Raw genomic sequence first — 13,426 nt, forward strand, 5'->3', positions numbered from 1 at the left:
AGCCCTTCACCCGGGGCGGAAACTCCCGGCACCGCCCCGCGCAACCAGCCCGCACCTGCCCCCCTCCCGCGGGGACACCCCCCCCCCCCCCGCCCGCGCAGGCAGCCCCGCCCCCTCCCGGCAGCCCCCGGGCGGCGAAGGGCGCCGCGGGCGGGAAAAACAAAACTCCCCCCCCCCGCGCCGGCTCGCTTGGGGGGCGGTGCCCACGCTAGGCCCAGGGGAGGAGGGGGGAGGGGTCCGACTCCTCCCCGTTGCCGGGAGACGGCAGAGCTGGAACGAAGAGCCCCGCACTGCCGCCGCCGCCGCCGCCGCCTTGGGTCGCCTGCGCGCGCCGGCGTCCGTTGGGCTGGCGACGTCACAAACCTGCGACTTCCCCTCCACCCACCCCCCCCCGCCTCGGAGCGGAGCTTGGGGCACTTTGGCCGCGGCGACTCGGGCCGGCGCGTGTGCACGTGCGGGGTGTCCTTCCGGGTGGCGCGTCGCGCAGTAAGGACGCCATCCGCGCGCCTGCGCCCCCGCCCGCTCAGCTGGCGGCGGGGCCGGAGCCGGCCGGCGAGGAAGTGGCTGGTTCCTCCCTGTCAGCTGCCGCCACCGCCCCCGGGATGCGCGGGGGGCCCGACCGGTGAGCAGGGGGAAGGGCAGCGGGCCGCTCCCTGGGCCCAGGCTCCGCCCAGCCGGGGGGGGGGGGGGCAGTACAGGGCCCCGAGCCCCTCTAGCGTCGGTTTAAATGGGGGGGGGGGATGGGGACTCCCCTTCCGGGGCGCTGCGCTCGCGGCCTGTCACCCCCCCCCCCCCCCGCGCCGCCACCTGCCTTGTAGCGCGAAGCCCTTAACTCTCCTCCCCCCCCCCCCAGGGGGCAGCCTAGGGCTGAATCGTGGCCAGGGCTTGGCTGGACACTGGGACAGTGGAGGGTTGGTGCTCACCTGTTCCTGGTGCTTCACGGGCTGCCCCTGCCAAGACCGGCTCTACATCACTGCGGCTGTGTCTACACTGGCATGAATTTCCAGAAATGCTTAACATGGAATACTATTCCGTTTTCAGTTTTTCCGGAAAAGGAGCGTCTACATTGGCAGGCTGCTTTTCCGGAAAAGCCCTTTTTCCGGAAAAGCGTCTGTGGCCAATGTAGACGCGCTTTTCCGGAAAAGAGCCCCGATCGCCATTTTCGTGATCAGGGCTTTTTTCCGGAAAAGACTACAGGGGTGTCTACACTGGCCCTTTTCCGGAACAGTGTTCCGGAATAAGGACTTATGCCCGAGCGGGAGCAGAATAGTTTTTCCGGAATAGCAGCTGATTTTGTACAGTAGAGCATCATTGCTTTTCCGGAAATTCAAGGGCCAGTGTAGACAGCTCGCAGCTTATTCCGGAAAAGCGGCTGATTTTCCGGAATAAGTGGCCCAGTGTAGACACAGCCTGCAGGTCACTTGGCCCACAGTGTCGTGAGAGGTGCGATTCTGTGCCCTCTTCCCACTCGTTTTGTAAATGCAGTTGGTAAGACAATTTTGCCTGGCACGTATCGGATAGTAACACAGGAGGGGGATTTGCTTGGAAAGGGGCAGTTCCTGTCTACAGAAAGATACATTGTCGCTGCTTAATTTTGTGATGCTGGATTTGTTTCTACCTGTGACAAAAGCTCTGTAAGTGATTCAGCAAATTATGTTTTGTTTTTCAGGCGTACTGTAACAGAGATCAGATGCCTTGAGCATACTTAGACGTTCTGGTCAGTCTTGCCTTAGCTGTTGGCGGTGACGTTATCACCATGCATCAGAAGCTTTTGAAGAGTGCCCATTACATCGAACTAGGAAGCTACCAGTACTGGCCTGTTCTGGTACCTCGGGGAATCCGCTTGTATACCTATGAGCAGATTCCTGTGTTCCTTAAGGATAATCCATATATTACAGATGGCTACAGGGCTTATCTTCCTTCTAGGCTGTGTTTAAAAAGGTAACATAGGTTGATTGGCATGTTTAAAAGCAAGATTCATGCTTTTCCTAACTTTTGAATGTTTGCTACAATCATGATTATCAGTTCTACACACCACTTTCTGAATATCTGTTCTTTTTTCTTTTAGTCTGTTCATTTTATCCAATGAGACAGTAAACATCTGGAGTCACTTACTGGGCTTTTTCCTTTTCTTCACTCTGGGCATATATGACATGACTTCTGTATTACCTTCAGCGAGTGCCTCTAGAGAAGATTTTGTTATCTGTTCTATTTGCCTCTTCTGCTTCCAAGTAAGTTTTTTATAAATTAGTTTTGAAAATCTTTTAAAATACTTGTGACTGTAATTTTTCAACATTTTCAGGATCATAATTGTTTAGTTCAACCTTCATAGATTTGATCGAAATAGAGAAAAAAAAATCTGTGTGCATAGGGAAATGTTAAATATGTAGTTCTTTTATGGAAGAACAGCAGAACTATCAAACTACCAGTACGTCTGGATTTGGGGTAAAAAAATTAGTCTCTAAAAAACCTATATTTGAGAAAGTATTAAACCTTCAGCAGTTTTATCACCTATGCTTCAAAATATATCCACGCAGAGGTTTAGTAATAGTACTTGGCTACACAGTATGCCAAACCACTACTTGATTTCAACCAGGCTAGGGAAAAATATGGATTTAAACTGTAGTCATTTGATTAAGAAGTATAGTTGTCCAAATATTTTCCACCTACATGGTCTGATATAGTATGAAGCACAGATGGCTGCTAAATTTTTCCCTCTAGCTGTGTTCAAAGTTGTTGGGAAAGTAAGTAATTTATTTAATCTATTGTTCAGTGGCATTTACAAGTACACTGGAAGATCTTCCAGCAGCACTTACAAGCATACTGGAAGGTCTTTCAGCTTTGATCTAACATGCAGAGCAGCTAAATCGCTGATAGAATTGTAATAAGGAATGGGGGAACCATGTCCTGAAAAGTATCGAGCATCTTCAGCCCCTCTTGGATTGAGGTTCCTAAATAATTAAATTTCACTTGTTTGGATTGTTTTTTGACTGTTATTGAATAATGGCCAATAGAATGTTTCCTAGCTTAATTCCCAGTCCATTGCTTCCCAGTCCAGCAGGAACTGTTAATGTAGCATTCCAGTGCTATATACTCTACATTTCTCAACAGCAATCTCTCTTGACTATATGTAAGCTTCAATAACTTTTTTTAAAAAGAGGAACATGAGGAATATAGAAAACTCCTTGAGAGAGGGAAGATTTTTTTCCACACAACAATCTATGCACCTCAAGGAGATAAGATTTTAAACTGAAATGATTTTTCATGTGTGCTGGTAATTCAAGGTTGAAACTCAGGACTGTCACTCCAACCTTAAGTGTATCTATCCTGTTTTGAAGCATATAGGATATGAAATGTTACATACCCTTTGAACCCCCACTAATGCTTGAGCGCACAGTATTCTGAGAATCAGATAAAAGTTGGAATCTGTTTGAGCCTCTGTCCTTGTGAGGGAGTGTGCAAGTTTGAGGAATTTAATATGAACTCTCTGCAGTGATGGATAGCTAATGATATGTGAGGAATAGAAAGCAACCTATCCAGTTGCTGTAGTAACAGTGAAGTGTAAAGGAATGGTCATTTTTACTGTTTCCCTCACAGTGTTTTGGCAAATGAAAATTATGGACAATTGCTGAATTGAGAGATTTTTCCATGGATGCCTGATCCTTTGCTACTTACTTGTCAATGTTTCATGCTGCAGATTACACGTAAAGGGTCACAGACTATTGATGATACATGTGATCTAGTTTGGCAAATGCTATCCCAAAGTAAGAGAGATCAACACCAATGAAACCAGTCGGATTCTATTTAATTTCACTCTGTTCTATCAGATGGGCATAGACACAAACTCCTCTTAGGTGTGGATGAAAGATTTTTCCTCACCAGCCCGAAGGAAAGGTGTGTGGACTAAGATGTGCCACAGACGCACACTCACATACCCTTTCCTTCCCAGCAGAGTCAAATGTATCAGTCACTCACTTGCCAAAGTCATTATGAAATATGGGCTCCCCACATGAGCAAAGAGTGAAGAGAGGCTAGTGTTCTCTTGCTCTTCCCATCAGCCAGAGTTTGAACTGGGTAATTAGGAAAGGCGGTGTCCATTTACCCTGTTAGAAATATCAACAAGGAGGAAGTCACTATGGGTGTGTTTAGACTACATCCCTCTTTAGACAGAGGGATGTAAATTAGACATTTCGAAATTGCAAATGAAGCCGGGATTTGAATTTCCCATGCTTCATTTGCATAATGGCGGCCACAGGTTTTTCCCGAAATGGGGCTGTGATAGAAAAATGGCAGTTTAGATGGGGATCTTTCAAAAATAAAACCCTTTTTCTAAAGATCCTGTACTCCTCAAAAAATGAGGTTTACAGGATCTTTTGAACAAGTCTTCTATTTTCAAAAGATCCGCATCTAAACGGCAGTTTCTTGCGAAAGAGTGCTTTTTCAAAAGAGCGCCATGACAAATATGCAAATGAAGCGTGAGAAATTCAAATCCTAGCTTCATTTGCAATTTCGAAGTGTCTAATTTACATCCCTCTGTTGAAAGAGGGATGTAGTCTAGACACACCCTACGTCGTAGATGACTTGTTAAATTTTTCAAACCATGGCTGTTGAAGACCACTTAAGAAAGCCAGACTGATTCTTTTTAAAAGAACAAACGGAAGGGACAAATCCTGGTACCAGCATAAATGAACCGCACATTGAATACATCTGGGGTGATGAAATCCTCTTTCTCCAAACTGAAAAATAGCAGTAGCGCTGCTTTACTCCAGGTGTTGCAGTGGGCCCACCTCTTTTCCCTCCTCATCTCTACATGTGGTAGTTTGGCCAATGGATCCAGCAGGTGCTCACCCAAACCACCTATCTGTACTGAAGCACAAGGAGCTCCTGCACACTTACCCTGCTGACTTACATATCTTCCTGCTTCCTTACTTCACGTTGATTGGACTGCCACTCAGGCCTTTTGTGTTGGGCAGGATTTTTCCTTAACGTCTGTTGACCCTTCTCCAACCAGCTTGGTTTGGTCTCAGCTGGCTGTTTCATCATTGGTAGGCAATGTGATTTCCTGACACTCGTCAGTAGTGTGAAATATATAACAGCATCAGAAGATTATTTCTGTGCTGACAGTTTCATAGACTGAGCCTGATGCTTTTTCTGCTTTGATTTTTATGTAGCTATCCACTAGACTTTAAAGAAATTAACATGGATTTGTTTGAATATTTGTATAGGTCTGTATGCTTTGCTCAGTAGGATATCATCTTTTCTGCTGTCATCGTTCAGAGAAGACTAGCCGCCGATGGATGGCATTAGATTACGCAGGAATTTCCATTGGGATCCTGGGCTGCTACGTATCAGGAGTGTTTTATGCATTTTACTGTAATAATGTAAGTTTTAATGTGCTTCTTATGCAGAAAAGTGAACATTTCATATCTGATGTGATGCAGACGTGATTCTGGGATGCATTAACAGGAGTGTTGTGAGCAAAGACACAAGAAGTCATTCATCCGCTCTACTCTGTGCTGATTAGGCCTCAATTGGAGTATTGGGTCCAGATCTTGGCACCACATTTCAAGACAAATGTGGAGAAATTGGAGAAGGTCCAGAGAAGAGCAGCAAAGATGATTAAAGGTCTAGAAAACGACCTATAAGGGAAGACTGAAAGAACTGGGCTTGTTTAGTTTAGAAAAGAGAAGACAGAGGGGACATGACAGTGGTTTTCAAGAATCTAAAAGGGTGTTATGAGGAGGAGGGAGAAAAATTGTTCTCCGTGGCCTCTGATGATAGGACAAGAAGCAATGGGCTTAAACTGCAGCAAGGGAGGTTTAGGTTGGACATCAGGAAAAACTTCCTACCTTACCAGAGTGGTTAAACACTGGAATAAATTACTTAGGGGGGTTGTGGAATCTCTATCACTGGAGATATTTAAGAGCAGGTTAGACAGACACCTGTCAGGAAGGATCTAGACAGCACTTGGTCCTGCCATGAGGGCATGGGACTAGACTTGATGATCTCTCGAGGTTCCTTCCAGTTCAAGTGTTCTATGATTCTGACCTGTCTGGCCTTATCCAGCTGGTTTCTCGTACTCCAGGCAAGAAGTTAGTTGCACAACATGCAAGCAGAGCAGAATCAACTGAGTAGTAATGGGAACTGCAGTTCTTTCAAACTTCAGTAAACCTTTCCCATGAAAAATAATTAGTTGAACGATCTGCTATAGAAGATCATTAAAACCTGGGTTTTATTGCTTCCAGAATTGTTGAACACATCAAGTTGGCTCAGACATGAGCACATAATTCAAAACAATTCAGCATTACTGGCCTCCTAGCTGAGCCGCGTTATTTGAACTTACTGGCTGGCTTACGTGTGGCAAAAACATGGTTAGTTTCCTTTCTGCCCCAAATTGCTGGTTCTTATTGGAAATAAAAGCAGGGGGTTTGGTAGGAATGTCATTGTGTAGATGAGTGCATGATTAACAAATAATCCTGGGCTTATTGGTTAATCTTATCAACTACACGCATTTCCCCTCCTCACTCGGCTGCCTCTGTATCAGAGACAGCAAGGTGAGGAGGGGAGCATGAGCCGGTGCCTGGGAAAAGATTACTTAAAAGCCAGCTCCCACAAGCACTGGATCCATCCCACTGCTGCCCCTGATAAAGAGGCAGCAGTATGGAGAGTGAGGCAGATGGGCTGCGACCAGTACACATGGGGAACCGGCCTTCATGCAGGCTCCTCTTGTGTGGCAGCTCCATGGACCTGCCTGCTTTCCCCCTTGCTGCTTTCTAGAGAGACAATGGGGGGAGGGGAAGCAGGCAGGAGCTGGTACTGCAGGGAGCTGGCTTAGAAGCCATTTCTCCCCCAGCACCAGCTCCATGGTGCTACCTGCTTCCTCCTTTCTCCATACTGCTGCCTCTTTCAGAGTCAGCAGCACAGGGAGAGGGCAGGAGAGGCTGCCTCAAAACAGCCTCTGTCTGCAGTGGGCCTCTGTCTGTCTCCAGGGACAGAGGTTGCTCTGCATCCTACAGAGCAGCCTTCGTCTGCGGTGGACCTGGACAGAGGCTGCTCCCTGCGGGCAGAGGCTGCTGCCATCCCGCACTGCTGCCTCTATCAGGGAGTTCTCCGGAAGTGGAGCTGGGAGCATACTGGCTGCTGGCTGCACCCCCGAGGACTGTCAAATAGTCATGTAACCGCTAAGATTTCATACAGTTACCCAACTATTCAATTATACAGTATTTAACATCCCTACTTTTTGGAAGGCATCCTGGATACACCTCTCCCCAAAGGCACTGGGGTTTTTTTTTTTGCAGCTCATCGGGTAACCTCAAATCGCTTTGTTGAAAAGGAACAGTGGTTTGGAACAGGCCAGGATCCAGAAGGCAGGAAGTGCCTAAGGGTGGGGCAAGGACAGGAGCTGGGATTAGGCAAGAGAAAAGAAAGGAGAATGATTGAGAAATTAGCCTAGTAATCACTCCTCTCCTTTCTAAAATGTTTACACAGGCAGGAGTTTGGGGGAAATTACTGCTTCCCTAGGGACCTTTCAGAGTAGTGGTGTTTAGGATGGTCTGGACTCTGGAGCCTATCTTCTCTTGATCCTCCATCTGTATGTGTGTAAGAAAGGGGAAAGTAGTTTCCCACCAAACCCTTATGTTGGCTTATCCAGGGTAGGCTTGTGCAACTTAGTAGTTTGCTGCATTGATCATACATTATGTAATGTGTCTGAATCTGGCAATAGAACCAGTTCTAGCCAGTTAAACTAGTGCAGGAGCAAACTTGATGCATTTTAGGGCATGCAAGAGTTTTTGTAATTTACAATATGTTGAAAAGTGTATGGAAGAAACAACAGTTAGCCTTTGCTACATTTGATTTCAGTTTAACTTTGTACATTTTCTACCACTGGTGCTACCTTCATGCCCACCAAAGCAGAAAAAAACAAAGACTTTTTCTCCTTTTTCCAGTACTGGCGCCAGATATACTTGATCACTGTGCTTGCTATGATCCTTGCAGTATTCTTTGCTCAGATTCATCCCAGCTACCTCACTCAACAGTGGCACAGACTGCGCTCCGTCATCTTTTGCTCTGTCTCTGGCTACGGAGTCATTCCTACTATCCACTGGGTTTGGCTCAATGGAGGAGTCAGTGCATCTATTGTGCAGGTAAGCTGAGAAGCAGACAAGGTTCCTCTGCTCCTCTTCCTCCCCCTATTTGTAATAAAGACTATTTGTTTCATGCTTCTAAGTGGCTTTAGCTAATGCTGAGCTGAATATTCAACGTTCTGGATGGGAAACTAAAAACAAAATGTATCTATTAAATTTGGTTTACAACACACTACTTACACCTGCCTCATGAGAAAAGTAAATATAATATAGCACAACTGTGACCCTAGAGGACACACTTCTAGGATGCAACAACCTGTGTGAAGTCAGTGTGTTGCCTGCCTCAAGATGGTTGGGGTGTGCAGAGTCAAGTCCGCATAGTAGGAAATAGTAGTCTAGGTAAGTATCAGAGGGGTAGCCGTGTTAGTCTGAATCTGCAAAAGCGGCAAGGAGTCCTGTGGCACCTTATAGTAATATATGCCATCATGTGCCAACAATGCTCCACTGCTATATACATCGGCCAAACTGGACAGTCCCTACATAAAAGAATCAATGGACACAAATCAGATATTAGGAATGGCAACATACAAAAACCTGTAGGGGAACACTTCAATCACCCTGGACACACAATTGCAGATCTAAAGGTAGCCATCCTGCAGCAAAAACACTTCAGGACCAGACTTCAGAGAGAAACTGCTGAGCTACAGTTCATCTTCAAGTTTGACACAGTCAACTCAGGATTAAACAAAGACTGTGAATGGCTCGCTAACTACAAAAGCAGCTTCTCCTCTCTTGGAATTCACACCTCCAGATCAGCTACTAGAAGTGGGCCTTATCCTCCTTGATTGGATCCCCCTCGTCATCTCCAGCCTGATTCTGGCCTGCATATTTATACCTGCCTCTGGAAATTTCCACCACATGCATCTGACGAAGTGGGTCTTTGCCCACGAAAGCTTATGCTCCTACACTTCAGTTAGTCTATAAGGTGCCAGAGGACTCCTCGCTGCTAGTCTAGATAAGGTGCAGAATCCTCTTGCTTTCCCACCCCTGAAATTGGTGGGAGGTAGCGGCCAGATTCTGACTCTAGTCTTCTCCTGGAGCAGAATCTGACTTGCAGTTTGTGGCAAAGCCAGAAGTGAGCCTTATAAATACACACTTAACTTTGCCTTTTAAGTAACCCATAGGTTATTCATACTTCAATAATTTCATAATGTTTGTAGTCATCAACTGGCTAGAAAAGTAGCCTATTGTTAAAGGTTACCCAACCCTGAGAAGCAAACGGTATAGCAGAGGGAGAAACATTCCTGTCTTAGGGTAAAACAGTAGTTGTAACAGTTATATAATTAACTAGACACTGATGACACCCTACCTTGATGCTAATCTCTGCAGGTTCTTGTACTGGCACTTTAATGGACTTTAGGTTGCGATGGGTAATAAACAGCCCATAGGCTAGACGTGGTTTGCCAGGGTTAACCCCGGTAAGTGGTCAATGCTTTATTTACCTGCATGGTTGCTGGCACAGCCATTCGCAGCTCCTGTTGGCTGTGGATCACTGTTCCCGGCCAATGGGAGCTGTGGGAAGCAGTGGCCCAGTCTATGCCACTTCCCACACCTTAGTAGCCTTGTGAGATCTCGTGGTAAATTATGCCTCAAGGTCAAAGATTCTAAGCTGATTTAGTAATGTTGTTCCCCCACTACTTCCAAAAGGAACTTACAGAGTATTGATTGAGCCATTAGTAAAGCATTTTCAGTGCATTCTTACTCAGGGAAATGCTTCAGTGTAGCCCTGTGGGCAGTGTTCCCTCTAAGCTGTGTGGCCGCACAGCTTCACAGGTGATTAATACACCTTGCTCAGTCAGCCAGCTCCATGCATAGAGCCCAGTCTGGGCAGAGCCAATGAATCACCTGTGAAGGGCTACGTCTACACTGGCCCCATAAAACGGAATAGTCACGCAAAGCAGGTAAGTCAGAATAGGGAAATCCGCGAGGGATTTAAATATCCCCCGTGGATTTAAATAAAGATGTCCGCCGCTTTTTTTCCGGCTTGGGGAAAAGCCGGAAAAAAGCGTCTAGACTGGCGCAATCCTCCGGAATAAAGCCCTTTTCCGGAGGATCTCTTATTCCTACTCGAAAGGAATACTTCAAAGTAGGAATAAGAGATCCTCCGGAATAGGGCTTTATTCTGGAGGATCGCGCCAGTCTAGATGCTTTTTTCCGGCTTTTCCCCAACCCGGAAAAAAAGTGGCGGCCATGTTTATTTAAATCCGCGGGGGATATTTAAATCCCTCGTGGATTTCCCTATTCTGACTTACCTGCTTTGCGTGACTATTCCGTTTTATGGGGCCAGTGTAGACGTAGCCCTGCTGTGCTGCAGTGCAGCTGAGAGGGAATACTGGTTGTAGGGACCAGCCTGAGCAAATCTGTTCTTAGCTACTATGTGAATGTATTAAAAAAAAAAATCTCTTGTGGAATTTCACTTTTGCACAGAATACAGAGGGGGGATTTTTTTCAAGCACAATCATGGGGGCTAAACTTTAACCTCTTCTGCCTCAGGATTTGATACTTCCTATTTGTCTGAGGTCTGTTCAACATTCATGGAAACAAAGTAATAAGATTAAAGCTCAGTCCTTACAGGGTATGCAGTGCACTTGCTAGACAGATAACGTGTACTTGTTAACATTTAATACTAAGCATTAAAGCTTCATTTTCCTTTGCAGGAGTTTGCTCCCCGGGTAATTGTGATGTACTTGATTGCTGCTGTAGCTTTTCTCTTTTACATTTCCAAAGTTCCAGAAAGATACTTCCCAGGTACAATTATCTTTTGCATTCTACTTAGGTGGTTATACTTTCATTAGATGCCCTTCCAGAATCCTTTGTGTGTTCTGAATTTTCATTAACAAAAAAGCAGCACATCTCTGTTGTCTGTATTGTGGGTCAGGCCAGGGAGCCAGAGAACTGCAGCCCAATTAGATGCATCTGGGAGGGAGCTAGCTCAGGCAAATTGGGGCCAGCTGACTTCTCTGCTGGCCTTTAAAAGCCTCAGCAGCTGGAGGCTGGGAGGGGAGTGTGAGAGGATGAAAGGAAGGTGGTGGAGAGACAGAGAGGAAGAAATTGGAGAGAACAATCTAGAACAGCACTAGGTAAAGGCAGCTAGGGAGGGAGCCTGAAGGCATGTGGCCAGGCTCCCTACCATTGAGACCTGCTGCAAAACTCCCAACCCCTGAGGCTAGGAGGAAGAGGCCTACCCAGTGGTGGCTTGGGGAAGAGGGGCGCTTGCCACAGTATGCATCTGCTGCATTCATGCTAGTAACTTCTGAGTTTGCAGGAATTCAGCTAAATCAATCTAGCAGCAAGACATGCTAAAAGGGAAAAATCAGAATGCTTGTATAAAACTGGAAAAATACAGATATATCGTCTAAAGAGTCAGTATCCCAGCAATTTCAATTTAACCTCCAAAGGAGCTTGAAACTCACCCGTATTATATGATTTCTGAGTATTGCACTCACTCAGCATTTCATCCAGTTGTGGCTGGAGATTAATGATTATTCTCATAAAAAAATGAAATAGGATTTGGAAGGTTAATTTGCTTATGCTCCTTGGAAAATCATAGCTCCAGAGCTTGTTTTTTTTTCCTGAGTGATGATCACCCTCAGCTCCAAATAATAGTTCTTTTTGTGTCAGGGTGTTTTCATACCACCTTTGCTGGTGGACTGGTAGGGGAACCCACAACCTAAGGATGTTGAAGACTAGTCAATTCCCCTCCCCCCTTACTGCCTCTATCCAAGGCAGCAAAGGTGTGGGAGGGTACTTCAAAGCGGCAGCACTGCACGGAGTGTGCAGTGCTGCCACAAACACCGTGGTGTCATTTCAAAGCGGCAGCACCATACAGAGCCTGGGGTCAGGTGGGGACTCCCTAGCTGACCCCAGGCTCCTTGCGGCGTTTCCACGGAACCTGGAGTCGGCTGGGGAGTCCCCAGCTGATCCTGGGATCTGCTCAGAATTTCAAAGTGTGCAGAGCCCAGGATCAGCTGGGGACTCCCCCAGCTGACTCCAAATTCCATGGAAATGCCGCAAGGAGCCCAGGAATCCCCAGCTGACCTTGGGCTCCATGTAGCATTTCTAAGTGACAGTGCAGCATGGAGCCCAAAGTCAGTGGGGGACTCAGAGTCCCCCCACTGACCCTAGGCTCCATGAGGGCACTTATGCTTTGAAATGAACAAGAGCCCCCACTGGGGACTTTTGTACATTTCAAAGCTGGCACACTGCATGCAGCCCAGGGCCAGTCCAACCCAGCTGCACATGGAGTTCCACATTCCTCCTTTGAAATGTACAAGAGCCCCAGTAAATGTACTACTGGGGCTCTTGTACATTTCAAAGGAGGAATGTGGAAGTGCCTATCAACTAGTCCAGTAGTCGATGGAATTTCCATCAACTACTTGACTAGTAAATTACTTGTTTAACATCCTTACCACATCTTCCACCTCTTTTGGGTTCCAGTCCAGAGATCTTGTGGCAAGCAACTATGAACTAGCCCCTCAGCTGCCCTGCTAGACTTTGTACATGGGCTTTTCCTCTGGCCCTCTTTCACAGCCCTTGCATACTGTATGTTTGCTTCTCTGGGCCTACCAGCTGTGCTTCCTCATCACTTGGGCCTGGCCCATCTTCCAGCTGCAGCCAAGTGCACTAATTGCTGTCTGGCTCCAGTTAATTACCATTACCTATGGGAAGCACATACACCATCACAATTCCCAATCAGCATTGGGGTTCAGTTGTTACTACTGTCCATAAATAATAGACAGTAGGTTCCTACCTCAAAAGCTTGCTATAAGGCTACGTCTACATTGGCATGCTCTTGCGCTAAAGTATTTGCGCAAGAGAGCGTCAACACTGGCATGTGCTTTTGCGCAAGAGCATCTGTGCCAGTGTAGACGCTCTCTTGCTCAAAAAAGCGCCAATGGCAATTTTAGCCATCAGGCTTTCTTGCACAAGAAATTCATGTTGCCTGTCTACACTGGCCTCTTGCGCAAGAACAGTTGCACAAGAGGGCTTATTCCTGAGCGGGAGCATCATAGTTCTTGCGCAAGAAGCACTGATTTCATACATTAGAACGTCATTGTTCTTGCACAAGAACTCACCGCCAGTGTAGACAGGCAGCATGTTTTTATGCTAATGTAGACACAGCCTTAGAGTATAACACAAAATGGATGGCTATGAAACTGTTGACAGGAGCGCACAAAACTAGTAAGGCAAGTGAGATTAGTATACTGAGCAGCAGTCACAGCACACCAATTGTCTACTCAACATTGTGTGTTTTGTTGACATCACAGGAGGAGAGATATTTA

The 13,426-nt window shown here is 46.5% G+C and overlaps 1 protein-coding gene across 3 annotated transcripts in view; it reads left to right on the forward strand.

Annotated features, from left to right (window-relative positions):
• The first annotated feature begins 350 nt into the window (after positions 1-350).
• The window catches only part of PAQR3 (progestin and adipoQ receptor family member 3), a 29,092-nt gene continuing 16,016 nt past the window's right edge, over positions 351-13,426 (forward strand). For 2 of the 3 annotated variants that reach the window (XM_075929465.2, XM_075929466.2), the window contains exons 1-6: positions 351-622; positions 1,670-1,941; positions 2,069-2,231; positions 5,226-5,381; positions 7,947-8,144; positions 10,802-10,892. In XM_075929465.2, the coding sequence (XP_075785580.1) occupies positions 1,757-1,941; positions 2,069-2,231; positions 5,226-5,381; positions 7,947-8,144; positions 10,802-10,892 (793 nt within the window). In that variant the 5' untranslated portion in view covers positions 351-622; positions 1,670-1,756. The remainder of the gene's footprint in view (positions 623-1,669; positions 1,942-2,068; positions 2,232-5,225; positions 5,382-7,946; positions 8,145-10,801; positions 10,893-13,426) is intronic. The other variant, XM_075929464.2, reaches the window with a different exon arrangement.

Source organism: Pelodiscus sinensis, chromosome 4 (assembly GCF_052426305.1).
Source record: "Pelodiscus sinensis isolate ZL-2025 chromosome 4, ASM5242630v1, whole genome shotgun sequence".
In the NCBI taxonomy this organism is placed as follows: domain Eukaryota; kingdom Metazoa; phylum Chordata; order Testudines; family Trionychidae; genus Pelodiscus; species Pelodiscus sinensis.